Source organism: Aptenodytes forsteri, unplaced genomic scaffold (assembly GCF_000699145.1).
Source record: "Aptenodytes forsteri isolate BGI_AS27 unplaced genomic scaffold, ASM69914v1 Scaffold257, whole genome shotgun sequence".
Taxonomy (NCBI): domain Eukaryota; kingdom Metazoa; phylum Chordata; class Aves; order Sphenisciformes; family Spheniscidae; genus Aptenodytes; species Aptenodytes forsteri.
In genome coordinates this window covers 4,411,192-4,437,270 of record NW_008795194.1, presented here as the reverse complement: position 1 = coordinate 4,437,270, position 26,079 = coordinate 4,411,192, and the positions used below count along the sequence as shown (strand labels likewise).

At 37.0% G+C, this 26,079-nt stretch overlaps 1 protein-coding gene across 1 annotated transcript in view; it reads left to right on the top strand.

Annotated features, from left to right (window-relative positions):
• Positions 1 to 26,079, top strand: part of TTN (titin) — a 257,627-nt gene that overhangs the window by 5,704 nt on the left and 225,844 nt on the right. Inside the window, exons 3-35 of the mRNA XM_019471879.1 lie at positions 1,009 to 1,212; positions 1,931 to 2,218; positions 2,982 to 3,070; positions 3,161 to 3,405; positions 5,117 to 5,405; positions 5,650 to 5,802; positions 6,281 to 6,400; positions 7,429 to 7,566; positions 8,389 to 8,526; positions 10,828 to 11,103; positions 11,217 to 11,342; positions 12,461 to 12,742; positions 13,021 to 13,086; positions 13,617 to 13,875; positions 14,185 to 14,245; positions 14,359 to 14,571; positions 15,453 to 15,595; positions 16,266 to 16,471; positions 16,586 to 16,816; positions 17,373 to 17,617; positions 18,370 to 18,593; positions 18,710 to 18,874; positions 18,978 to 19,146; positions 19,651 to 21,341; positions 21,439 to 21,720; positions 21,994 to 22,260; positions 22,406 to 22,678; positions 22,786 to 23,049; positions 23,149 to 23,409; positions 23,936 to 24,196; positions 24,925 to 25,188; positions 25,281 to 25,541; positions 25,711 to 25,971. Of these exons, the coding sequence (XP_019327424.1) occupies positions 1,009 to 1,212; positions 1,931 to 2,218; positions 2,982 to 3,070; positions 3,161 to 3,405; positions 5,117 to 5,405; positions 5,650 to 5,802; positions 6,281 to 6,400; positions 7,429 to 7,566; positions 8,389 to 8,526; positions 10,828 to 11,103; positions 11,217 to 11,342; positions 12,461 to 12,742; positions 13,021 to 13,086; positions 13,617 to 13,875; positions 14,185 to 14,245; positions 14,359 to 14,571; positions 15,453 to 15,595; positions 16,266 to 16,471; positions 16,586 to 16,816; positions 17,373 to 17,617; positions 18,370 to 18,593; positions 18,710 to 18,874; positions 18,978 to 19,146; positions 19,651 to 21,341; positions 21,439 to 21,720; positions 21,994 to 22,260; positions 22,406 to 22,678; positions 22,786 to 23,049; positions 23,149 to 23,409; positions 23,936 to 24,196; positions 24,925 to 25,188; positions 25,281 to 25,541; positions 25,711 to 25,971 (8,415 nt within the window). The remainder of the gene's footprint in view (positions 1 to 1,008; positions 1,213 to 1,930; positions 2,219 to 2,981; positions 3,071 to 3,160; positions 3,406 to 5,116; positions 5,406 to 5,649; positions 5,803 to 6,280; positions 6,401 to 7,428; positions 7,567 to 8,388; positions 8,527 to 10,827; positions 11,104 to 11,216; positions 11,343 to 12,460; positions 12,743 to 13,020; positions 13,087 to 13,616; positions 13,876 to 14,184; positions 14,246 to 14,358; positions 14,572 to 15,452; positions 15,596 to 16,265; positions 16,472 to 16,585; positions 16,817 to 17,372; positions 17,618 to 18,369; positions 18,594 to 18,709; positions 18,875 to 18,977; positions 19,147 to 19,650; positions 21,342 to 21,438; positions 21,721 to 21,993; positions 22,261 to 22,405; positions 22,679 to 22,785; positions 23,050 to 23,148; positions 23,410 to 23,935; positions 24,197 to 24,924; positions 25,189 to 25,280; positions 25,542 to 25,710; positions 25,972 to 26,079) is intronic.

Genomic DNA, 26,079 nt, shown 5'->3' with positions numbered 1-26,079 from the left:
AACTGGGAAAATTAGAGCAGCTGTAGTAAGCGCAGTCTCAGATCTCATTCCTGAGCCCCTGTGCAATGCAATTGGTGATTTGGCTTGAATGGGGAAGTACATGAAGTAAATTTGCAGGGATTTTCATTTTTGAGAAATGGTGTTCTAGGACTACAAAAAAGACTTTGAGCGGAACTGTCTCCTTAAATTAGCTGTTCTCCTTATGTGGCTCATGTAAAAATTTTACCTGTTCATCAAATGGATTTCAGTTACGCAATAAAGTTGGCTGAGTAGAACTCTAGGAAGAGAATTTCCATTAGGAATCTAAAATCACCATTTAAAGCTAAAAAAACAGCTGTAGATATGGGTGAACCTCTTCTGACCAGAAGTCTTGCTCATGACCCTGACAGCAAAAGAATAATATATTTGAACAACAAAAGATCAGCTGATTCCAGCTGACTGCTTTCCACCAAACTCAAACAGAATTCACTCCAGAAAAAAAACAAAAAACCAAAACATTAATAGCACCTGAGGTTAATGCCTACAGCAGTCACTTTTTCTGTCACTTCATTTTCTAAAACCATTTAGTGTTAGGACAACTACTTAACTTGGCTGGAAGTTCTTATTTTTACGTTGTCTCCAAACTATTGGACTGGATAATTTTGTTAGCAATTCTACTTAGATACTAGGAAATAAATTTAAAAAAAACAACCCTCATGTGCATCAGTTCATCCCCCTCATAATTTTGATGAACTTTTATTCCTCAACAGGATTGCTGAACACTACAGTCCACTCATTATTCAAGTGGTTTCCTAAATGCAGTAGCCTGTGCAGTTGTCCTATTGCTCTGTGTATTTTAAAGAACTTTCTAAAAAGAAATTCCTTTACCACTGTGGCACTGGATGTATAATCATAGATCTGTACCTATGCCATTACAGTCCACTATAACTGTGTATACGTGAGCGAGTAATTTTGGATATCTGGCATTTCATAGCATCTTAATCTCCTTTTGTCTTCCTTTTTCTTTAGGTTTCCCAGTTCCTGAGGTGAGCTGGTATCGGGATGGCCAGGTTCTCTCTGCTGCAGCTCTGCCCGGTGTGCAGATCTCGTTTAGTGATGGCCGCGCTAAACTGGTGATCCCCACCGTGACAGAAGCAAACAGTGGAAGATACACCATACAAGCCACCAATGGATCTGGGCAAGCAACTAGTACTGCTGAGCTACTTGTCACAGGTATCAAGCAGCTAAAGAAAGGCACCTCTCTCTGCTAACAATGTGAGAAAGAGAATGATAGCAGAAGTGTTACAGATAATGAAAAAAGTTCGGATTTGAAGTACGTGATTAGCAAAGAAATAGTACAAATTCCTTTTCCTAAAGCAGTCTAGAATTCAGCATATATTCTCACCAATAATTTCTAACAGCATCCTTTACACCTTAACTGTATAAAGTTTAATCTTAATCTTATAAACTCTTAATCACAATTAGAAACTTCTGGCTTAGCCCTGTATACTTCTGCTCATGTGATCTGTCACACTGGCTACATTCAAACTACGCATAAAAGAAAGGATAAAGTTCTGCAGGATGGAGCCCTTAATGATATTTAATGATATAAATGATATTTAACAGAATAACTCACATAAAGGGCCATACCCAAGAGACTGCACCTACATTGGTTATAACCATAGGTAGTATCTCTAATTCTAGAAATATTTGCAATCATGGGCATAATCAGAAGTATCAGAAATTTTAAACACATGAAAAAAGTTAAGGGTGTTTGCATTTTGGCAAATCAACTCTTAATGTTTTGAATGTTTGAGAAGGTAGTATCATCTGTCAGTAGCATGTGAAGGAGAAATAGACCTTGTGCACTTCTAGTAATGAAAATATCTAGCCCTTACAGTTCTTTTTAACAGACTTTTTTTTTCTATCTATTTCTTCAATAAAACTGCAGCTGCAACAGCACCACCAAACTTCTCACAACGATTACAGAGCATGACTGCAAGGCAGGGAAGTCAAGTTCGACTTGACGTGAGAGTGACTGGAATCCCTACACCTGTGGTGAAGTTCTATCGGGATGGAGTAGAAATCCAAAGCTCCCCCGATTTTCAAATTTCACAAGAAGGAGACCTTTACAGCTTAATAATTGCAGAAGCATATCCTGAAGACTCCGGTACCTATTCAGTAAATGCCACAAATAATGTGGGACGTGCTACTTCAACAGCTGAATTGCTAATTCAAGGTAATGGAGTTGAAGTTGCAAGCCATGAAAATAAGAGAGCGTTCATTGTTGTAATGGTACAATATGCACCACTTCATCAAAGTTCTATCAATAAGTTCATTTATAACTTCTTTCTTAAGAGTTACTATCTGTGAAAAAGCAATGTCTTTGGTGAAATTTGCCAAAGATTTTTGTCTGAGAATTTAAAAGGACTTTTTCTCCAGAGTGGGTCTTCTTTAAACTGAGGATACAGTAGACAGAAAAAAGTGTGGGATACTATCAGTTGTTCTCATTTTGTTCTGTAGATCTCTCAAAGTTGTATTTGTAAGCTGGCTTTGATAGAATAGATATATCAGACTGCACAACTGTACATGGTCTTGTAAATGAGCCTGGTAAGGCTGAAGACAGTTCTTAGAGGAAAATTGTAGTAGTGAATTATTCTACCCACAGCAGTCTTGTTTGGATTTCACTTCTGTCAGGCTTCCAGACTGTGTAGCCGTTTGAGATCCAGGACTGATTCTGAAGAATCTACAATAAATGTGTTTTAGTTTGGTTTGTTTGGTTTTTTTTTCCTAATGAGATAGTAATGCAGAAATATTATTTCAACTGTTTTCACAATTATCTGCCTACAGATACTGCAGGAAAAACAGATGGTTGCTTAATTCTTTCTCTGTTGTTTATACGCATATGTATATAATTGGAATTGACCATTCATTTATTTCTGCAGCTGCTTATTGTTTGTTGCCATATGCAATTCTCCTGACCATGTTTTCTCTTCCAAAAGGTGAGGAAGAAGCCGTTCCTGCTAAAAAGACAAAGACAATTGTTTCGACTGCTCAGATTTCACAAACAAGACAAGCCAGAATTGAAAAGGTATATTTTTCAAAAACAAAGCAGGTAAGGCTAAAATGTGGATGATTACTTCTACAGTATCTCAGACTTGTTTTCTTGATTTCATTGTAGAAGACTGAAGCCCACTTCGATGCCAGATCACTTACAAGTGTTGAAATGGTCATAGAAGGTGCGACAGCCCAACAGCTCCCACACAAAGCACCTCCACGAATGCCTCCTAGACCTACATCAAAATCACCAACCCCACCGATAATTGCTGCAAAAGCACAAATGGCACGACAGCAATCACCATCACCTGTTAGACAATCGCCATCACCTGTAAGACATGTCAGAGCACCAACACCCTCACCAGTAAGGTAAACTTATTCTTTCAAACAAGATTGCTTTTTGAATCACTTTCACATATAGCAGTAATGCTGTAGAATGAAAGCATAGTACAAAATGGAAGACTGCACTGACTTAATACCGACTGAGTTTATTGTGACTGTGAGCTATAATGTACTATATTTGCCATTGCTATAGAAGTGCGTGCCTCTTATGTAAATATTCTATCCCATATGGAAGAAAATCCTTTAGAGAATAAATCCCATTTGATTGCTCTACATACAGCTGAAGTAGCACTCAAAGCTCCAAGTTCATGCTGAAAGGGAAGAAAACAGTAGAGCAGTTGGCCCTTGATTATTTTAGATGAACAGAGAAAAGAGCAATGACACTCTGATGAGTGGCAAACAGCATGGAAGGATATGTGAAAAAATGTGAACACGTTCTATGTGTGTGCTGGTAATGACTGCAGAAATAATGTTTTGAAGGTAGGCAAGATAAAGCTGGTTATGGAAAAATGAAGTTTAGCTCTGCTGCGTAAAGGGTCTTGAGTGGGAAAGTGAGTGATTTGAAGAGCAGGGCTCATGGTCTGGGAGACCCCAGGAGGTCTGTGCTGAGAGGCAGGTGAAGAGAAAATTGCTTTGGAAGTCCTGCAGTTTCAGCATCCTGAAGCACCAGCATCAGGAGTGCCCAGAAGAGCCCCATCTATATTTCCAGAGCTAGGTATGCTGGTGAATTTTGCCCCATTGAGAATAACTTGCAAGGACAGGAAGAAATGTATTGATAGTAACTAGCAATAACTAACAAACTGCATAGATGAAAGAATAATTCAATAGTGCCATCTAGAGTGCATATGGAGTTAGAAGTTTGTACTCCCCTGATAGTCAAACCACTTTTAGACATCCAACGCATTAGAAAATAAATCTAAAAATTAATATGATGATGCTGCCCCCTACTGCTGCAATTTTTTAATGTTATCTGGGAAATACAGCATAAAAAAATTCCTCTCAAAAAAAATCTAAGTTAGAAAGCCTGTTAAAGCATTTTTCAAAATGCTTTAAAACTATCTGCTAGGACTGGGATTGAATTTTTGGAATATCAAAATTAAAAACTAGCACTTTCTAAGTGGCTACCAATAATTGTGGCTGAGATTTGTAAATTAGGTATGGGAAAAAATATAGGCCCTGATCAGAAGCTTGTCTGGAGTCTGAACGCATGTATGGATGACACATGGAAATGAGATGTGGTGCAGGAGTAGATACAGGTATGTTGTTGTTAGGTGGCTGCCACATGATCTTTTTACACAAAACGGTTACACTAATCATTTTGTCTCTCTACAGAGACTGGACCACAAATGTAATAAGTAATACTCACAGCCTGTGAGCCTATTATTCCTATTGGGAGAAATAAGATAGAGCAAATGGAAACTAATGATGTATTCTTATATTTTAAATATATGTGCTTGAGTGAAATGCCCTTTGACATTTGCCCTTATTTCTTATTGGAAATCTAAGCTACTACAAACATGTGTTACAGTTATAACAAAACCACACCTTAGGCATAATGTTAAAAACAGATAAGTGTCATTTACAAGTAGAACACCTCAAAAACTTTTTTAAAATCAAACTACAAAGTACTGAAGATACCCTAAATGGGGAGTGAATTCAAGTTCAGGCTGAAGTTGTTTGTATAGTTGTCGTTGTATGATACTACATTGATTATATTAATACTTTGTTTTTTCATTAGGTCGGTTTCTCCTGCTGGCAGAATCTCCACCTCCCCTATTAGACCAGTGAAATCTCCATCTCCAATCCGTAAAACACAGGTAGTGACAACAGTTGGGGCCGAAGTCCTTCCTCCTTGGAAGCAGGAAGGACATGCTGCAACCACAGAAGCCCAGATGAAGGAAACAAGAATATCTACAAGCGCTACTCAAATAAGAACTGAAGAAAGATGGGAGGGGAGATACGGGGTCCAAGAACAAGTTACCATTAGCGGTGCTACTGCTGGTGAGGTTGCGGCTGGTGCTAGAGAGGTAAAGTCTATTTTTTGGAAAGAGCATTGTTTTTGCCCTATGTGTGGACTCACCACTGCTGAATAGATCTGCTAAATGGAATCTGAGAGGCTGTGTATAAAAACATGTGTGTATCTGCTCTTGAGAGAGTTCCGCTGCAAATATTTAAATGCTTCTTTGCAACATTCTGCCTCTGTACTTGTTTTGTGCTTCTTCTGAATGTATGCAAAACATGAAAAGATGTCTTTTGATGTGACTAATATAGGTGAGAAAGGACAGTGAAAAAACAGCAGCGGTTGCTACAGTTGTTGCTGCTGTGGATCAAGCCATGGTGAGAGAACCAGCTCCAGGTGTCGTAGAGCAAACTGCTAAAAGGACAGCAATGACTGCAGTCCACGTTCAACCTGTTCAGGAGCAGGTAGAAATAGAGCACAGACATTCCATGATTTCCCCTTTATCCCTTCATCCCACATGCAAACAAGGCATGATTCACTGTGAGGAATTAACAATATATCACCCAGTGCACCGCAAAAGCATGCATACTCATATAGAGCATCTGGACTGTAAAGGAATGCTCGTGGATCACTTATTCCATTGCTTTCCATCATAGCAGGATTGAACTAATTATTCTTAAGCTGTTTTTAAGAACGCCTTCTATGAAAGTGATCCTGTATTATCCCTTGTCATTTACTCTCTAACATTATTCTTACGCTGATGAAGTTTTTCCTGTAATATCTCATTTATAATTTCCCCACTAGGAATAAAATAATTCTCCCTCAGTATTTTTCCTTCACTTGCATTCCTCTCTTATTTTTTCTTCACTTCTTCTTTTGATGATCGATTTGTTAAAATGAATTTTAAGGCTTTGTTTTTTTGTTTGTTGCTATAAAAATCAGATGAGAAAGGAGACAACAGTAGTAGTTACCAGTGATAAAGCCACAAAACAAACAGTAATATCGAGAACTAGAGAAGGAATTGTTACTTCACAAGAACAAAGGCACATCTCCCATGAAAAGGTGAATACAGATGTTACCTATGATTGTCATACCCTAACTTGTTCAAAAATCTAATATCTCATCAAAAAGACACGCCTATGAACAAGACAAATGACATACCGTAATATTATTTTTCCTTTTATATATGTTCACTCTTCTAGTTTACATTGCGATCATTCTCCTATCTCTCCTTGATGATGACTGTATTTCTTTTTTTATTTCACTTCTGTTACTAATACCCAAGAATGTGATAGATAAACTTGCAAAACATTAACTTAGAAAGCAATCTATTTTTTTTATATATTGTGTGGTGATTTACTAGATAGTATTCTCAATCATTTAAAGAATTGACATGTAGGAAATACTTCTTAAATTTTCCATTTTTTTTTCTGATTCTGTTTCTAAGCTTGCCTGCTATGTTTGTTGGCAACACAGTGGGTCAGAAAAAGGAGGAAAAACTCATTCTGCACTGAAATCAATTTTGAAAATACTGATGTGTGATTGGAATTCAGATTATCTTAGCATGTGTTTTATCAGACAAATGGGATTTAATGGAAGACCACCTTTTTTAGAGAAATGTTACATTTGCATTCTGGCTGAAATGCAGGAGGAAGAAAGTGTAACCTATCTTTAAAGTAATGAGAAACAGAAGTCCATCTGGGCAAAAAATTACAAGTTTGTATGCAGATTACATCTGAACTTCTTGGCAAAGTGGAAGTTACCTAAAACTTGTTTTTAATATCCCACACTTTCTCAAACTGATTATGATGCAGGACAGTTTTTCTCTGCTATGATTTTTTTTATTGCTGCTTTCAGTAGCAAAGCAAGCATTTGTAGAATGTTTTATTATTTTTATGCTAAATGTATATATGTTTTATAAAAAGTCTGTTTATGTTGCTATTGTCGTTTCCAGACTAGGTGATTCTGAAATCCAGAGTTTGACATTTTTTCTCCCTTCCGTTTGTATCCTCTTTTCCAAATGTATCGAAAATCACATACCTTATATTTTTAATTAATATATAATTTAAAATTTATTTGTAAACATTCAGGTAAGAAAAGAACCAGAGAAAACTCCAGTACCCACAGTAATAATTGCCACAGACAAAGCCAAAGAACAAGAAAGAATATCAAGAGCTAGAGAAGAAATATCTACCAGACATGAGCAAGTGCACATTGCTCATGAAAAGGTAAATAAATATTACAGATGTTTAGCTCATTGTTATACTCTAATAAGTTTATAAAACCTCATTCTTCATCAAATGTGCTACATATTTTTGCTCTGCTTCTTTATGAAGAGAAGATTACAAAATGAAAATTTATAAAGCAAGGTATTCCAGATATAGGCCCAGCATTGCAGGTCCAGTTCTATTGAGTTCATAGCAGCTCTGTCTACAGAGGAAGACTGCAGCTGCCCTTCCTACAGGTCCTTTGACCATTATGGCTTTTATTGCCAGGGTACTCAGAATTTCATCTGATGCTTAATGACCTTTGCTTTTTGTCTGATGGTAAATTTCTGACGATAAATTGTAAAGGTTATCTCTCATGATATGATATTTACGTGTGGAGTTTGATTTAATGAAGTTCATATTTGTGTGAGGACTGAACGCATCTGCTAGACCATATTGTGGAACCATTGTTTGTTGGAGTAACCGATGAAATAGTTCCATCTACTGATGCGAGTAAATATTAAGTCAGTAACACTCATTTTTATGCAGTTTCTACAAAACAGAACAATGATATATCACAATTAACTAGGAAGTGGGAATATTCCTCTCTAATTCACACACAGATTAACGCAATATGTTAGTAACTTTGAATGCACTTCGTTCAGCTAGCATACAAGATAGCCTATAACTTGGTCTGTACAAAGGAATTATTTCATTTCTCAGGTGATGTTTTTCTCTTATTGATACACATTCTGAAACCTTATCCCGCTTTCCTGAAAAGCTGTGTAATTTTGACAACAGGAATAATTGATTACTATTATTTTTCTTTACCTTAAAAACTAGATAAGAAAGGAAGATATGAAACCTTCTGTACCTAAGGTAGTAATTACCACTGATAAACCTAAACCACCGGTCATAATATCGAAAACTAAAGAAGGAATTGCTACCGAACAAGAACAAGTGAGCATAACCCATGAAAAGGTGAATAGCTCTATTAGAACCGTATTTGTGTTTTTATCCTCTCTTCTTTACAAACCTTATGTGTCCCTCAAAAAATACTAACTATACATTTCCAGCTCATTTTTTCTAAGATTTATTCCACTTACAAACTTTCAGAACTACTGCTAATTAGACTATATTATTCCACCTATAGCTTTCTCTCCTAACTGTTTTCATTAATAGGATGCCCATAATTCTCTTCTGACTGACCTTTGGAATAGACTGACTGACTCCTGAAATGCATTTTAACTTTTTTTTTTTTTAAATCATTACTTTTATTTAAATAGGTGTCAGGGTGTAACAATACTTACCAGTATACATATAATACAGAGCTGTGTGCAGTGCACAAGGATCTAACCCCTTAATTCTCCTTCCCTGTTCCCATTCCAAAATGCTTTCCCATTGTTCAAATATCTTTCAAGATCATATGTAACTGAAACTTTTATTTCTGCTTTAACAATTAGATTAAAAAGGAAGCTAAGAAAACTACTGTAGTTCCGAAAATAATTGCCACTGATAAAACCAAAGCACCAGTCACGGTGTCCAGAACTAGAGAAGAAATTACAGCCAAGCAAGAACAAATTCATCTAGCTTATGATCAGGTGAATATAGCTGTTGTAGATGTGAAATGTACTGTTACAATTTGTTTTATCTGCAAACCTCACCTTTTAAGAGCTACGCGGGTACAATAGAATAACCTCAAATTAATTCCTGATAACACACCCATTAAGCAGGATGATTGTCAAGTAACAGAGTCAGTGTGATTAAGTTTGTAGTGATAAAGAGGTTTATGTCTCACCCTGTTAGGAAATGCCACTTTTGCGACTACAGTTGGATTTCTCTGTGAAAGCCTACTCCAATGACTTTCAAGAAATGTTTACTTGTTCAAACTTCTGACTCTGCAATCTTTTTTTCTACGAGATGATTCCTTGCAATTTTATGGTTGTCAGATGAAACAACCTTCTTCTCTTAAGGTTTGAATTGTATTGTTCTTTGTACAATACAAACTTTAACATCCATTCAAGACTGTCCAGTTTATTACTTCTGACAATCAGGCACTTGTTGACACTGTTTTGTTCCAGTAGGACTCCCACAGTAGAAAAGCTTTTCTATTATAATATAGCCAGGAACTCTCAGCTGTGGAAGAATAGCACAGTTGCCAAGAGCTTTTATTTAAAGTCTATCCACTTTGTTAGAAAAAGTATGGTACATTCATAAAATACTTTTATAAAATATAATTAAAAGAGCATAGCATATAAAACTCACTCAGAGGAGTCAGACTGCTAAGAGATTACAGTTACTTGTTAGGTGATGTAAATTTAGGGTGAAATTCAAGTTGGTATAAACAATGATTTTGAAATCGGCAACAATACTGAATAAGAGGTCCCTGTTACCTGAACACTATTTTAATAATAAAACAAAATCTTTGTAAACAATCACATTTTGGCCTCGCTTAAGTTATTTTAGTTTAAGGTGATAATGAGTTTAAAATCAGCATGAAATTATCTATTAGGTTTTTTCCCATCTACAAGGCATACGTTCCATATGCTCTGATGCTACATCCAGATCAGTTATGACAGTAATAATAAACACTAGTAGTAATCATCCTATTACCTACTGTTGGCTGACTGGGCAGAAATTTGGACCCTGATAACATAGAAGTTGACAATATTTATCAGTTATTAGAAACAAATAAAAGTCCAGATACAAATGCATTATTTCCTATTTCTCAGAAAGCTCAGATTTCCTTCTTTTGTAAAATTATTTAAAATAGATTAGCACTGAATTAATAGATATACCTGTGGTAAACATTTTTATGGGTATGTTCTTTAGTAAATACATTCACATCAGATGCTAGCCACATTCTCTACATTTTTAGTAGCATCTAACAGTTATATGGAGCTGATGAGCATACTGACTTTAAGATTATGTGCACATTTACATACCTGCAGTACTCTTAGACAAGGAGCCATAAACGTGACTATAAAGTATTAAAAGTGGGCTTGCATACAAATATTGATATGTATAAAGCACACAAGCATAGATATGTTCCGAACATGCATACATGGAGCTTAGAAAAAATATGTCTATATTTGAATCTACTGACTGAAGTGTATTTATGGGTGAACACGATGTTTACATTATTACTTTTGCGTATCTATGCACGCTCTCTTTGTCTGGAATATACTTTACTGAGCATTATATTTATAAGTATTTACCAGATATGCAAGCCTGTAATATAATGATGAATATTTGTATAAATTCTGCCAATGTTATCTGTAGACTGAAGCTGGAAAAAGGGCTGAAGCTGTAGCTACAGTTGTTGCAGCAGTTGATCAGGCACGTGTTCGATCACCCTGGGAACCAGAACAAGCAGATGAAGCTTATGTAAAGCAGAAAACTTTGGAATATGGCTATGAAGAGCACGCTGTAACAGACCATGTTGCTGAGGCCCCGGCAGAACATCATGTTGTCACTAAAGAAGTTAAAACTGTCTATGTTCCTCCTGAAAAACCTGTCTCAGCTGCTGAAAAGAAGGAATTTCATATATCAACAGAGGTTAGACTCAGCTTATATCGCATTCTTTTCCAAAAACTATGTCCCAGTGAAATCTGTTTCAGTTTGGAGAACAGCATCACGTTCTCAACAAATTTTTTCATTGCTTTGTGTAGATAAAAAGAGCAACAGAAACTAAGACTGAGAAAACAATTCATGTTGAACACCCGCGACCCCGCACAGCAAGTCCTCACTTCACAGTCTCCAAAATTGCTGTTCCTAAACCAGATCATACATATGAGGTAAGAAGTGAAAACTGCATCCAAGAAGAACAGCATGCTCATTTATAACAACCAGTAGGTCACCCATTCCGTTTGGCTTTTCCTCCCACTCCAGTACGGTGCTTTCCCAAGAAGAAGAATAGCTGTATGCTCCTTACCGCTGTTTTTGTTGGTTTGTTTGACTAATAAAGAGCAGGGCTGTAAACAGACACATGAACTGCTAAAATGTGATTTGTAATTATTAGTTATTTAAACAAGCTTTTCATCTGTTTAAGGATGCAGCTTCAATACTTCATGTCATACAGTGAAATCATAAACATTTGTCATGCGACTTATGTTTTTTAAAGAGCAGAAGTATCCCCCTTCAATCTTATTATGTGCATCAGTTCACTAGCACATTGGAAACAGTTCTTCTTTCGTCCTTGCAGATTACTATATACTAAGCTATTTTTTGAAATAGAAAAAATCCAGACTGCATAACATGACACCATCCTTTTTTGATGTTATTTTTTCCATTCTTCTGTTCGACTCCTTCACATAATATGAAAAGTTCCCATTTAATTAATTTTCTCATTCAAGCATACTTTCTCTCTTCACCCGGACTTTAAAAATGAACCGGGTTTTCCTCAAACATAATTAAACACTATAAAAATTACCTAAAATATTATTCTCTTTAAAGATTTGTGTATGTTTTCCAAAGTTATTACACCTACAATAACATTTTGAAATCTCTTCAGTTATTTGAATCACTGACAGTTATGTAATTAGTAGTATTGTTAATTGCAGTATCAGACTGATTAAATGGAAAGCTAAGGCCTCAGGTGAATTAATTTAGAGGACATTTCTCATGTCGCACTTAAGAGCTTCTTGACCATTTAAAGATCAAATTCTAAAGTAAAAAAAAGAGGAAATATTTGAATGTTAGACACATCAAAAAAATACAAGGATATTGTATCTCCAGTATTCTACTACTGCAATCTAAAACTAGAAGTCATTTTTGTATATATAGCTTTTGCAGTGTCAACAAATAAGTAACTAAGGAAGCAATCGGTGCATATGCAATCTGCTCAAGAAATATACTGTCTTCTTTGAAAACAAGAGAACAACAAAGCTTTAACTCTTTCTCTTCTGTTCCCTAGGTTTCAATAGCTGGATCTGCCATGGCTACTCTGGAAAAAGAGTTATCAGCTACTTCTGCTGTGCAAAAGATCACCAAGCCCGTGAAACCACCTCAGCTAAAGCCACATGAAGTCAGGATAAAAGCAGAGCCAGTTGCCCCTCCACAGTTTCCCTTTGGAGAGGCTGCCGAGACCTATAAAAGTCGCTATGATGTTGAGACTAAAAAAGAGACAGGTGTAAGCATTAAAGGTGAAGCAGTGCGGGAAGAACACTTGGTGTTGCGGAAAGAAGGCGAAGCAAAGGTACGTTATTTAGCAAATTTCCATCAATTTGACTGACTTTCATCTTAAAAACTTAGCATAGCCTCTCTCATTTGCTGTCTCCTCATTGCAATTTTCCACTTTTACAGTATTCTGCTGACTTTTATCTTTGTTGTTTTACACAAACCCTTCTAAGGAACTAATATTTACCTATGACAAGCAAAGAGTTCTCTTTACCTAATTTCTTTTCTTACCTAAATTCTGCTGTTTATGTCCTTGGCTTTGTTAGCTGTTTATTAACTGTGCTTTAAACAACCTAGGTGACAGAAACTGCCAGAGTTCCTGTGCCTGCAGAAATCCCTGCTACTCCACCCACCTTAGTCTCAGTAAGTAATTTGTATGTAGACACCCACCTTAGTCTCAGTAAGTAATTTGTAGATTAGGGAAGTTATGCTATGTTTTCACCCGTTTGGTATTCTAACCTTTGTCTTTGAAAACCTGACCATGAAAATTTGGCTTTATTTAATCTTTTTAACTCGGTATTAGACTTACTCAGCCATTCAATTTATCTCTGACACAAACTACTCTGAATGTCTGTTATGGGGGTGATTCTTCACAATTATGTCACATAGTAGGTTGACCTTTGCTGCAGTGAAACAATTTCTCACCATGATCTGCATAAATATCAACCTATCTTTTCATTTTCTTGTTAATAACAGTAATGTTCAGAGATCCCAAATCCAGGTTCAAATACTTCCCTTTGGAAAATGCCTCTTTTTTCCTGGATACACTGCTTAACAGAACACTGTTTTGAAGTAGACATTAAATTTTACATTCAAGTGAGTTTTAGTTATTTAAATGTCTGTTTAGTCATGAAAATATATACTGACTGTGATACTTATTTTTTGTCATACAGGGCCTCAAAAATAAGACTGTGACTGAAGGTGAGTCTGTCACTCTGGAGTGCCATATCTCTGGTCATCCTCAGCCTACTGTGACATGGTACAGGGAAGACTACAAGATTGAGAGCTCAATGGACTTCCAGATCACTTTCAAAGCAGGGCTTGCTCGCCTCGTGATTCGTGAAGCCTTTGCAGAAGACAGTGGAAGATTTACCTGCACTGCTACCAATAAGGCTGGGAGCGTCAGCACATCTTGCCACTTATACGTGAAAGGTAAATATATTTATCACTGTAGGAAGATTATAATTTTGTTAACTGCATATTACTGATATTTTGTCAGCTCCCAAGTAGAACATATGCCTTGAATTGTATTCCAGGGCTGTTAGGTAACAGGGCTGTAAGAATATGAGGAAAAGGTCAATTACAGGCCGATGGAGACTCTTAACTTGCTTCCTCAGTGGAAGTACCTGGCCCTCTGAGGCAGCTAACTACTTAACCTTCTCTCTCTTTGTGTCAACTAAACTCACTGCTTAAGCATTATTGAAGTATTTTAAAATCCACTATATCATATTTACCTTGCAGTTTCAGAAGAAATTGAGACTCGAGAAACCATTTCTGAGAAGGCTGTTACAGAAGAGAAACGGTAAAGTTACTTTCCTAAACAGACTGCTCCTACTGTGGTCATTAGTTTCTGGCTCTCTGTTTATGAGAGCTTCAGACATCAGCTCACTTACCTGCACTGGAATCTTATTTCAGCTATGTGGAGACAAAGGACATCGTAATGGAAGATGTCTCTGCTGCAGCAGAGGAAGTATCGGGAGAACCCATACCTCCTTTCTTCATAAGAAAACCCATAGTACATAAACTAATTGAAGGTGGGAGCATTATTTTTGAATGCCAAGTAGGGGGCAACCCAAAGCCACATGTCTACTGGAAAAAAGGTGGAGTTCCTCTAACGACTGGCTACAGGTACTTCGAATACAATGCACAAAAACTATTTAAACATAATTTTTAAGAATATTTAATTGACAGTACCATAATTTTGATGCTGAGCCAAATAACATCACTGATTTCTGTGAAATTTTATTTTTGAAATGAAAAAATGATAGGATCATGTCTTAATGTGAGACTTTAGAAGGCTGCTAAGTTTTAAAATATAAATGTTCAGAAGACCATAAAATTAGAAATGCTACATATCCTTAAAAACAAATCAGGAAGAAGTTTGGAGTTTGTTTTATTCTGTCTATGCAATGTTTGCATTCTGTCTATGCAAATGTTGTCTATAGAAAGCAACACACTTTCTAGCAGGGAAAAAAAAATACATTTGCAGCATTCTTGAAATATATCATGCCATAATGACCCATATTAGGACAAACTCTGTGCTCACAGCACATACCATTTTACTATGTCTGATAACTAGATCTCTGATATTTCAGTACTGCTGGTTGCATCCCATTTATTTTAGTGACAACAGAAGGAAAGTAGACCTGTACTCTAGTTTCAGCATGGTTACTTTTCCTACGCTGGTCTGCATATTCATTGAGTGAGAATTGCCTACAAAAGTTTCTCTTTTTTTGTCTTGTACAAGTTAGGAGTGATTCTGATTAATTGTATAATTAAAAGCAAATTCACTAAAAAGTCTGTTCAGACCTGTACTGTAGTTTCAGCATGGTTACTTTTCCTACGCTGGTCTGCATATTCATTGAGTGAGAATTGCCTACAAAAGTTTCTCTTTTTTTGTCTTGTACAAGTTAGGAGTGATTCTGATTAATTGTATAATTAAAAGCAAATTCACTAAAAAGTCTGTTCATCAGAATTATAGAGAGCTTGTACTTTTATGTTTTCTATAGATACAAAGTGAGTTACAAAAGAGAAACTGGGGAATGCAAACTTGAAATTTCCATGACTTTTGCCGACGATGCCGGAGAATACACTATTGTTGTTCGTAATAAACACGGAGAAGCTTCTGCAACGGTCTCCTTACTAGAAGAAGGTACATTGTAGATTAAAGAAATGGAAAAAATATTTCTTAAAATTAACTTTAAAATGGGAAAAAGATTTTAAATTGTGCTGCAAATTCTTTGCAGCTTAGTTTGGTCAATTCAAGAAACATAAAGGGAGATCTGGTGGCTCTGTTTCTGCAAGACAGAGTATTTGACATCAGGTTCTTGAAGGACTTACATTCTTTGCTAGAATGTGTAGCTATGGGAACCTTCTTCTGTTGATGTCCATAACGGTCTACATAACATAAGACATTCAGAGAGTGATGTGGGGAAAGGAGGCTAATCAAGTAATAGGTTGTTCTATTACAGGGAAAGAAGCTAACAATATTTTTTTCAATTGTCCTTGTAAAAATGCATGAAAGTTTGCAGGAGACAGAGCTATGGTGAAGAAATTGTAAAATAGTCTCTACAGGTGCTTCCACTTTGAGAACTAGAATACCTAAATAGCACAGTAAAACTTTCACCTGTTTACAAAGCTTATCTGAGGGCATCAGTCTTTGCATTTTATTGCTAAAATGCAATATGTATTTTGTTAGCTAAACAGACAGAAACTCTGCTTGAATCACCAAAAGCAGTAAAATAAGTTTGTACTTGTTTTCTCTATTCAATCCCATGAAAACCACAAAAACTTATGAAAATTAATATGCTCTTAATTCTTAGCTGATTATGAAGCCTACATAAAATCGCAACAAGAAATGATGTACCAAACTCAGATGACTACATATGTACAGGAACCTAAAGTGGCTGAGGTAGCCCCAGCTATTTCATATGGTGACTTTGAAAAAGAATATGAAAAAGAGCAAGCCCTAATTAGGAAGAAAATGGCGAAAGATACAGTGATGGTCAGAACTTTTGTAGAAGATGAGGTATGTCTACCGCTCCATACTCATTTTGTATACTGATATTTTACCAGTGCAAATCACTTCTTCACAAGATCGTTATCTAACACACAGAACTAATGGCCTTGCTTTTCTGTATAGGAATTCCATATTTCTTCTTTCGAAGAAAGACTTATCAAAGAAATTGAACTCAGAATTATTAAGACCACCTTAGATGAACTTCTCGAAGAAGACGGAGAGGAGATGATGGTTGATATTTCTGAATCTGAAGCTATAGAAGCAGGATTTGATTTAAGATTAAAGAATTACAGAACCTTTGAAGGGACAGGAGTTACTTTCCATTGCAAGACAACTGGATATCCATTGCCAAAGGTACCCCAAACCTGTATGACATTAATCTATTCAAAAAACCATCTGGTGCTCTACTTGAAAAATCCCTTAACATCTCATTGTCAGTCATTCTACATTCTGCATAGAAAACAGCAAGTCTCAAAGGAAATCTAGTCTTTTGTTGTGATGTCAAGCTGAGTTTTCCTTTTGTCCCTTAATAGAATTAAGCGTTAGGTTGGTTAGCCAGTTCAGAGGTAGATTGGGTTTACCAGTTAAGTTGGTCTTCTGAGTATCTCCGAGTTAGCCCACACAAGTGGGGAACACAGTAGCAAGTCCAGTCTGGGTCACTTTGCTCTTTGTCAAAATGGGCTTTATAACTGTTTCTAGCTCCAAAACTTGTGTTTCAGGCTACCATGAAAGCAAGTTACTTTAGTCTTACTTATTTCAAGTAAAAATGTTAATGTTGACACATATACATGGGCTGTGATGATGCATCAGCTGAAAATAGGAAGTTGTAATATGTTGTATGCATGGGTCATTACTGGATCTTTGTCTTTAGGAGTGCTCACTTAGCATTCCACTGTTTCTTTCCATGCAGATTGCGTGGTACAAAGATGGTAAGCGCATAAGGCATGGAGAGCGCTACCACATGGAAGTTCTGCAAGACGGCAGTGCTAGTCTGCGTTTGCCTGTTGTTTTACCTGAAGATGAAGGAATTTATACTGTCTTTGCCAGTAATATGAAAGGAAATGCCATTTGCTCAGCAAAACTCTACGTTGAGCCAGTTGCACCCACAGCAACTCCAGGTTATATGCCAGGACCGGAAGTTATGAGAAGATATAGGTAGGTACACAGCAAAGTATAAATTTCATGAGACCTCAGTCTGCTGTGATAGACAGTCCAAAAACACATTACACAGCAGCTAAACAGCTTAAGTTATTGGAGTTTGCATACCTCTAGAGCAGTTCTAAATGCTGTTTTCATGGCTTATATTGATTTATGTGTCAACTCTTTGTCTGATTTGCCTTCTTAATGAGCAGTGCAGTTCCCAGAGTACCATCATTCACATGCATATCCAGCCACAGTATCAGATTTACAACCTCAGCAACCATATTTATTTCTTAAAGTACTCCACATTTATTTCTTAAAGTACTCATGTTTTGGAAAAAAAATTCTTCCGCACTTGGAGTTTTAGTGCCATGTGCAGCTCTTACTTCCCACCCTTGAAATAGTTGTATTTCTATGACAGAAAAAATCCAATGTTGCCATGTACTGTGTTCTGTCTCCATATACATACACACACATGCACAAACGTACACAGGATTACATCCACATCTGTACAGTATCCAAAACCCAAAAATTTCCCTGGCTGTGGTGTATCCTAATACTATTCAGCTATACAAATTGCTGTCAAATACCTAAGAAGAAAATTGACTACAAATAAAAATTAATTTTGTCATAATTTCTCACATAGATAAATTGGTTAACCTCTTTAAAATAAATTATGATAAAGGCAAGAGTTGAACTCTGTTTATCATGTCAGCCCCCAGCTATATGACATTGTCATACACATCTGTCTTATCGTTTCCTTCCAGGTCTATTTCTCCACGCTCTCCAAGCCGGTCTCCTGCCCGCAGTTCTCCTTCTCGTTCTCCTGCCCGCAGATTAGAAGAAACTGATGAAGGACAACTAGAAAGACTATATAAGCCAGTTTTTGTGCTGAAACCTACATCATTTAAATGTTCACAGGGGCAGACAGCAAGATTTGACTTAAAGGTTGTTGGCAGACCTATGCCAGAGACATACTGGTTCCATAATGGTACATCAGCCTCATTTTCATCAACAAATAATCTTAAAAAACAATCTTATATGCATTTTACATCTTGTTGAGACACTGTTTTGAGTGCAACTTTTTTTTTTCATGTGTATCTGCAGGTCAACAAGTGGTTAATGACTACACCCATAAAATAGTGATTAAAGAAGATGGCACCCAATCATTAATCATTGTTCCTGCTATGCCTGATGACTCCGGAGAATGGGCTGTAATTGCTCAGAATAGGGCAGGCAAAGCTTCAGTCTCAATGACACTGACTGTGGAAGGTATCTACTGTGCATGCTATTTTTAGGAGGCTGAGGAGTGTTTCTTATTAAAAACCATGGTTATGTCATTTCCTCTCGTGATAACTTACCCTTGCTCTTTCAGCTAAGGAAGACCTAGTCAGACCACACTTTGTGCAAAGGCTGAAGAACGTTAGCATAAAGGAGGGCTCTAGACTGGAGATGGCAGTGAAAGCTACTGGTAACCCTAATCCTGACATTGTATGGCTGAAGAACAGTGACATCATTGTACCTCATAAATACCCCAAAATAAAGTAAGCATTTTTATTTTGTTTAAATAGTAAAGGAGTTAATAATCACCATCCTGCAAAGTGCCTCCTACAGTGTACTGAATACCCTTGCTTCCATAGAAGGGATTCACTAAGGACTTAGTCCAATGGCTACTGAAGCTATTAACAGCTTTTGCATTGCAGCAAGGCTAAGAGATATAAAATATCTTGTAGGACTCACTCCATTTTTTCCAGCTTGTGTATTTGTGTATTTTGTATTCTGCAAAGCCAATGCTTTTACAACAGAGATTTAGGGAACCTTTATCTGTCCTCTGCAGGCAAAACTGCCATTGAATTCAAGACTGTTTTTTACTATCCTTATCTGTTTGATTCTTAGACACTGCACTCATAAACATGAATAAACATAAACAACATGTCTAATTCCTCCAGAGATTTACCTTTGGAGGCTTTGACCTAATTTTGGAGAAGGGCAAAAATTAATAACAAAGAAGTGCAAAGAAGTAAAAAAAAAATGTTTTAATATTTCAGGATTGAGGGAACCAAAGGGGCAGCTGCCCTTAAAATTGAATCTACTGCCAGGCAAGATGCTGCATGGTATACTGCTACTGCTATCAATAAAGCTGGGCGAGACACTACTCGGTGCAAAGTAAATGTTGAAGTTGAACATGCAGAACCTGAACCAGAAAGGAGATTAATCATTCCAAAAGGAACTTACAAAGCCAAGGAAATTGCAGCACCAGAGTTAGAGCCTCTCCATTTGCGTTATGGTCAAGAGCAATGGGAGGAAGGAGATCTCTATGACAAAGAAAAGCAACAGAAACCATTTTTTAAGAAGAAGCTCACATCTTTAAGGCTCAAGCAATTTGGACCAGCACACTTTGAGTGCAGGCTTACACCAATTGGTGACCCAACAATGGTGGTGGAGTGGTTGCATGATGGCAAACCCTTGGAAGCAGCTAACAGACTCCGCATGATCAATGAGTTTGGGTATTGTAGCCTGGACTATGGAGTAGCCTATTCCAGAGATAGTGGAGTGATCACTTGCAGGGCAACTAACAAATATGGTACAGACCATACATCCGCTACTCTGATCGTGAAGGATGAGAAAAGCCTTGTGGAAGAATCCCAGCTGCCAGAAGGCAGAAGAGGACTGCAGCGAATTGAAGAATTAGAAAGAATGGCCCATGAGGGTGCTCTTCCTGCAGTTGCAGTGGACCAAAAGGAAAAACAAAAACCAGAAATTGTTTTGGTTCCTGAACCTGCAAGAGTCCTGGAAGGTGAAACAGCACGATTCCGTTGCCGTGTGACTGGCTATCCTTTGCCCAAGGTCAACTGGTACCTCAATGGGCAGCTTATCCGTAAGAGCAAAAGGTTTAGACTCCGTTACGATGGAATCTACTACCTGGATATTGTGGACTGCAAATCGTATGACACAGGAGAGGTGAAAGTCACTGCAGAGAATCCAGAAGGTTTTATTGAACATAAGGTGAGACTTGAGATCCAGCAGAGGGAAGACTTCAGGTCTGTTCTTCGTCGTGCTCCTGAACCCAAACATGAGCCTGTAGTGACAGAGCCTGGAAAACTTCTCTTCGAGGTACAGAAGGTAGACAAACCTGCAGAGGCAACAACCAAAGAAGTGGTGAAACTGAAAAGGGCTGAAAGAATCACTCATGAGAAGCTTTCAGAGGAATCTGAAGAGCTGCGTAGTAAATTCAAGCGTAGGACAGAAGAGGGCTATTATGAAGCCATCACTGCTGTGGAACTTAAGTCTCGCAAAAAAGATGAATCATATGAAGAAATGTTAAAAAAGACAAAAGAAGAACTTCTTCACTGGACCAAAGAGATCCCAGAGGAAGAGAAGAAAGCACTTCCTCCTGAAGGCAAAATCACCATTCCAACATTCAAACCAGAGAAGGTTGAGCTTAGTCCAAGCATGGAGGCTCCCAAGATATTTGAACGAATTCAAAGCCAGACTGTAGCCCAGGGGACAGATGCACACTTCCGTGTGAGAGTAGTGGGAAAACCAGACCCTGAGTGTCAGTGGTTCAAAAATGGTGTGCAGATTGAAAGGACTGATCGTGTGTATTGGTACTGGCCTGAAGATAATGTTTGCGAATTAGTCATCAGAGATGTGACATCTGATGATTCTGCCAGCATCATGGTGAAAGCAGTCAATATAGCTGGTGAAACTTCTAGCCATGCTTTCCTGTTAGTACAAGGTAATTTAAATTCTCTTACTTTTATCCTACTGCTTATTATAGTGTGTTAAGTCTACATGGCCAGTGCACTGTTGATTCATTGCATATTGTTTTGCAGCCAAGCAGTTAATCAGCTTCACCCAGAAGTTACAAGGTATTGTTGCTAAAGAGAGAGACTCCATGGCAACGTTTGAATGTGAGACATCAGAACCCTTTGTCAAAGTGAAATGGTTTAAGGATGGAATTGAGATTCATTCTGGAGACAAATACAGGATGCACTCAGACAGAAAGGCTCATTTTCTTTCTGTACTAGCAATTGAAATGTCTGATGCTGATGACTACAGCTGTGCACTGGTAGAAGACGAATCCATAAAAACTACTGCAAAGCTTACTGTTGAAGGTAAGAAGCACACAGCTCAGTACCATGCAGTTCTGTTAAAGTGAAATCAGCTTCAGGAAGAAATAACACAAATTAAACTGATGTCTAACGCACTAAGAAATGTTCAAGCTGCTTTCATATTCCCAGAATCCAGTATGAAAGTTTGGAGATACATTTATGTAAAATGGTTACACCGTTTATATACTAATTTCCTTAGATTCATTTAATAAGAAATGTTTTCATCAGGGGTATCTAATCAAGCTTATTCATGAATGTAATTATTTTTGCCTGTAGGTGCTGTGGTTGAGTTTATTAAAGAACTTGAGGATGTTGAAGTACCAGAATCCTTCTCAGGTGAACTTGAATGTGAGGTTTCCCCAGAAGACATGGAGGGGAAATGGTATCATGGCGATGTTGAACTCACTTCTAATCATAAATACGTGATTACATCCCGCCGTGGTCGCCAAATCCTCACTATTAAAGATGTTAATAAAGATGATCAAGGAGAGTATAGCTTTGTTGTTGATGGAAAAAGGACTCGCTGCAAACTGAAGATGAAGCGTAAGCATTTCTAATACTTACATTGTCTATATATTATAGATTTTCTATATTATAGCATATATTATAGTTATATCCCAAACTGCCTTAATATTAAATATTCTGCTTATCTGTTATGAGGATTAATTAACTTCATTTCATTCCACAGCTCGTCCCATGGTTATTCTTCAAGAACTTACTGATCAAAAAGTCTGTGAGGGAGATATTGTACAACTTGAAGTTAAAGTCTCCCTAGAAAATGTGGAAGGTGTCTGGATGAAAGATGGTCATGAAATTCAGTCAAGTGATCGTATTCACATTGTATTGGATAAACAGTCACACATGTTGCTTATAGAGGATGCAACGAAGGAAGATAGTGGAGCTTACTCTTTTAGTGTTCCTGGTCTTGGACTGTCAACCACTGGACGGATCACAGTGTACAGTAAGTCATTATCATGATTTTCAAGGCGTGTTTGATTTTGGGGTCCTTTAGGATTACTCCTTAAAGGCATAGTTTTTTTCATGATGAATATTTTTGTAACTTGACAGGTGTGGAAATAGTGGTGCCTCTAAAAGATGTTCACGTAGTTGAAGGAACAAAAGCTATCCTTGAATGCAAAGTTTCAGCACCTGATGTGTCTTCCTCCAAGTGGTACCTAAATGATCATCAGATACAGCCTGATGAACGTGTACAAGCTGTATGTAAAGGCACTAAACAGAGACTAGTGCTTACCAGAACCCATGCATCAGATGAAGGACATTATAAGCTAATGGTTGGCAAAGTTGAAACAAGTTGCAACGTCACAGTTGAAAGTAGGTTTCCTTTAAGATGCACAATTCTTTGTGAAATTATTTCTTTAAATACAAAACTGTGGGAGCAACTAATATATTTGTAATGTATTATTTTTATAGAAATTCAGATTATTAGAGGTCTTCATGACATCACCTGCACTGAAACACAGAATGTATCCTTTGAGGTCGAGCTCTCCCATTCAGGGATTGATGTAATTTGGCATTTCAAAGGCCAAGAGATCAAGGCTGGTCTTAAATATAAAATTGAAGCACGTGGCAAAATATATAAATTGACAGTGGTGAAGATGATGAAAGATGATGAAGGAGAATATGTATTTTATGCTGGAGAGAAGAAAACATCTGGAAAGCTTATAGTAGCAGGTTAGTAGGGTTAAGGTTGAAGATTTTAAAACAATGCTCAATGTACTGTGTTTTGTAACTGTAGCAATTGTGCTGTTTCTGTACTTTTTTTGTCTTTAATTTATCTTTTTTTCTATGTTCTCCTTGCTCTTCGCCTTAGCTTTTCTGATTGGTATAATTTAAATTCAACAAAGCTTTTAAGTAAGTGCTTAAATGTTTTGCTAAATCAGAGCCATAGTATGGAATGCTGTAGTATGTTTTTGATGCAATTAATGTAAAAAAGAAGGTTTTTGTCTTGAATGTTCAGTATACCTGTGCTGATAATAAAATAATAAATGAGAACAACTAGGATAGAAGAAAGAAACATCTTTTTGTGATGTTCAGGGGACATTCTATTATTGATTTTTCACAGAACTCAGAATGTCTATGGGCATGCTGCAAATTAGGGCAAAGAATTCCAGCATCAGCTTTTCACATTGTTGCATTTCCGTATGGGGGAAAGTTGAACAGCAACACAACAAAAACATGTGCTTTTGCTTCCCGACAGGTGGTGCCATTTCAAAGCCTCTCACTGACCTGACTGTGGCTGAGTCCCAGACAGCTGTTTTTGAGTGTGAGGTGGCAAATCCTGAATCAGATGGCCAGTGGCTGAAAAATGGTAGACCATTACCTACGACAGACCAGTATCGTGCTGAATCTGATGGTGTAAAGAGAAGGCTCAATATCCCTGTCACGAAACTGGATGATATGGGTGAATACAGCTATGAAATAGCAAGTTCAAAGACATCTGCCAAACTGAAGGTCGAAGGTCAGTATTTTTTGTAACTAACTGATGTCGTTAAGACTCAGTCCAGCACTGAGGCACTCACTGTGCCTTGGATCAGGCCCTAAGATACAAGGATATTTTGCTTCATTTTTTGAAAATATTTTTATATTATGATGCACTTTCTGAGGTAGCAAACTTACTGTATTTTGGAGTCTTCATATTTGGAATTTAGCATGGTATTTTAATAAAAACACATTTTATTCAAGGTACTGGCTAGCAGGTAGAAATTCACTCTTTGCTAGTTTTGTAGTAAACATATGAAATAAAAAAAACTGTTTCTCATGGATACTACAAGTAAATGTTCCTTTTTGTGTTCCAAGCACAGCACTTCAGTGGAAACTGTATAAATCAATACATACATACTAGATTTTAAAATGAAGCACCATGATTCAGTTTTGTTAAGATTATTATATTTACTATAATTTTTAATTTTGGTCTGTTTTGTCAAGTTTGTTTGGTGGTTTTTTTTTTTTTCTAGCTGTTGATAAAGAAGGTGTTACTACCAGGTTATCTGTGTGGTGTTTTGCATACAAGACTTTGGTAAATTGAGATCTGATTGATCTTAAGATATGGAATAAGAAACTTTTCATTTAGTATATTAGGTCAGTTATTAAAGAAGGATAGTAAATTTATCCTGTGAGAATTTGCTGGTTTTGTCTTCTGAAATATGGTTATCGTCAATTTTGTTTGGTGGTTTTTTTTTTTCCTAGCTGTTAAGATAAAGAAGACACTAAAGAACTTGACTGTGACAGAAACACAAGAGGCAGTTTTCAGTGTAGAACTGACCCATCCTAATGTGAAAGGAGCTCTGTGGATTAAAAATGGTGTTGAACTTGAATCAAATGACAAATATGAAATTTCAGTGAAAGGAACTTTTCACACACTGAAAATCAAACACTGTGTTGTCACTGATGAGTCTGTTTATAGCTTTAAGCTTGGAAAGATAGGAGCAAATGCCAGACTTCATGTGGAAAGTAAGTAAATCTGGTTTGAATATTTGTTTTAATGTGTGGTTTGAAATTCAAATCAAACACACTCCTGAATCTTGCTAACTTTTTTCCTCAAGCTGTCAAGATCATCAAAAAACCAAAGGATGTGACTGCTTTGGAAAATGCTGTTGTCTCCTTTGAACTGAGTATATCCCATGATACTGTACCAGTCCGATGGTTCCACAAAAATGTTGAGCTTAAACAAAGTGATAAATACAAGATGATCTCTCAAAGGAAAGTTCACAAGCTTATGCTGCATAACATATCTCCTGCTGATGCTGGGGAATACACAGCTCTTGTTGGGCAAATTGAGTGTAAAGCAAAACTGTTTGTGGAAAGTAAGTATTGTAAGTAAGTTTGTAAGAAAGTAATTATATGAATTGCTACACCAACTCGTATTGAACAACTTGACCTGACACTTCATAGCCTGTTACCCTTGATTTTTTGCAGTCTTCCACACATACTGACTTTTATTATTTTCTTTTGTCTTTTTTTTTCCCCTTTTAGCCATACACATCACAAAGACCATGAAAAATATTGAGATCCCTGAGACCAAAACCGCCTCTTTTCAATGTGAAGTTTCTCACTTCAATGTGCCTGCTGTCTGGTTGAAAAATGGCGTGGAGATTGAAATGAGTGAAAAGTTCAAAATAGTGGTCCAGGGGAAACTTCATCAGCTCAATATCATGAACACAAGCAGTGAAGATTCTGCAGAATACACATTTGTCTGTGGAAATGACAGAGTCAGTGCAACTCTGACAGTAAAACGTATGTAAAAATGAAATTAATCAGAATATTTTACAGATACCAATAATCATAGAATCATAGAATAGTTTGGGTTGGAAGGGACCTCTAAAGGTCATCTAGTCCAACCTC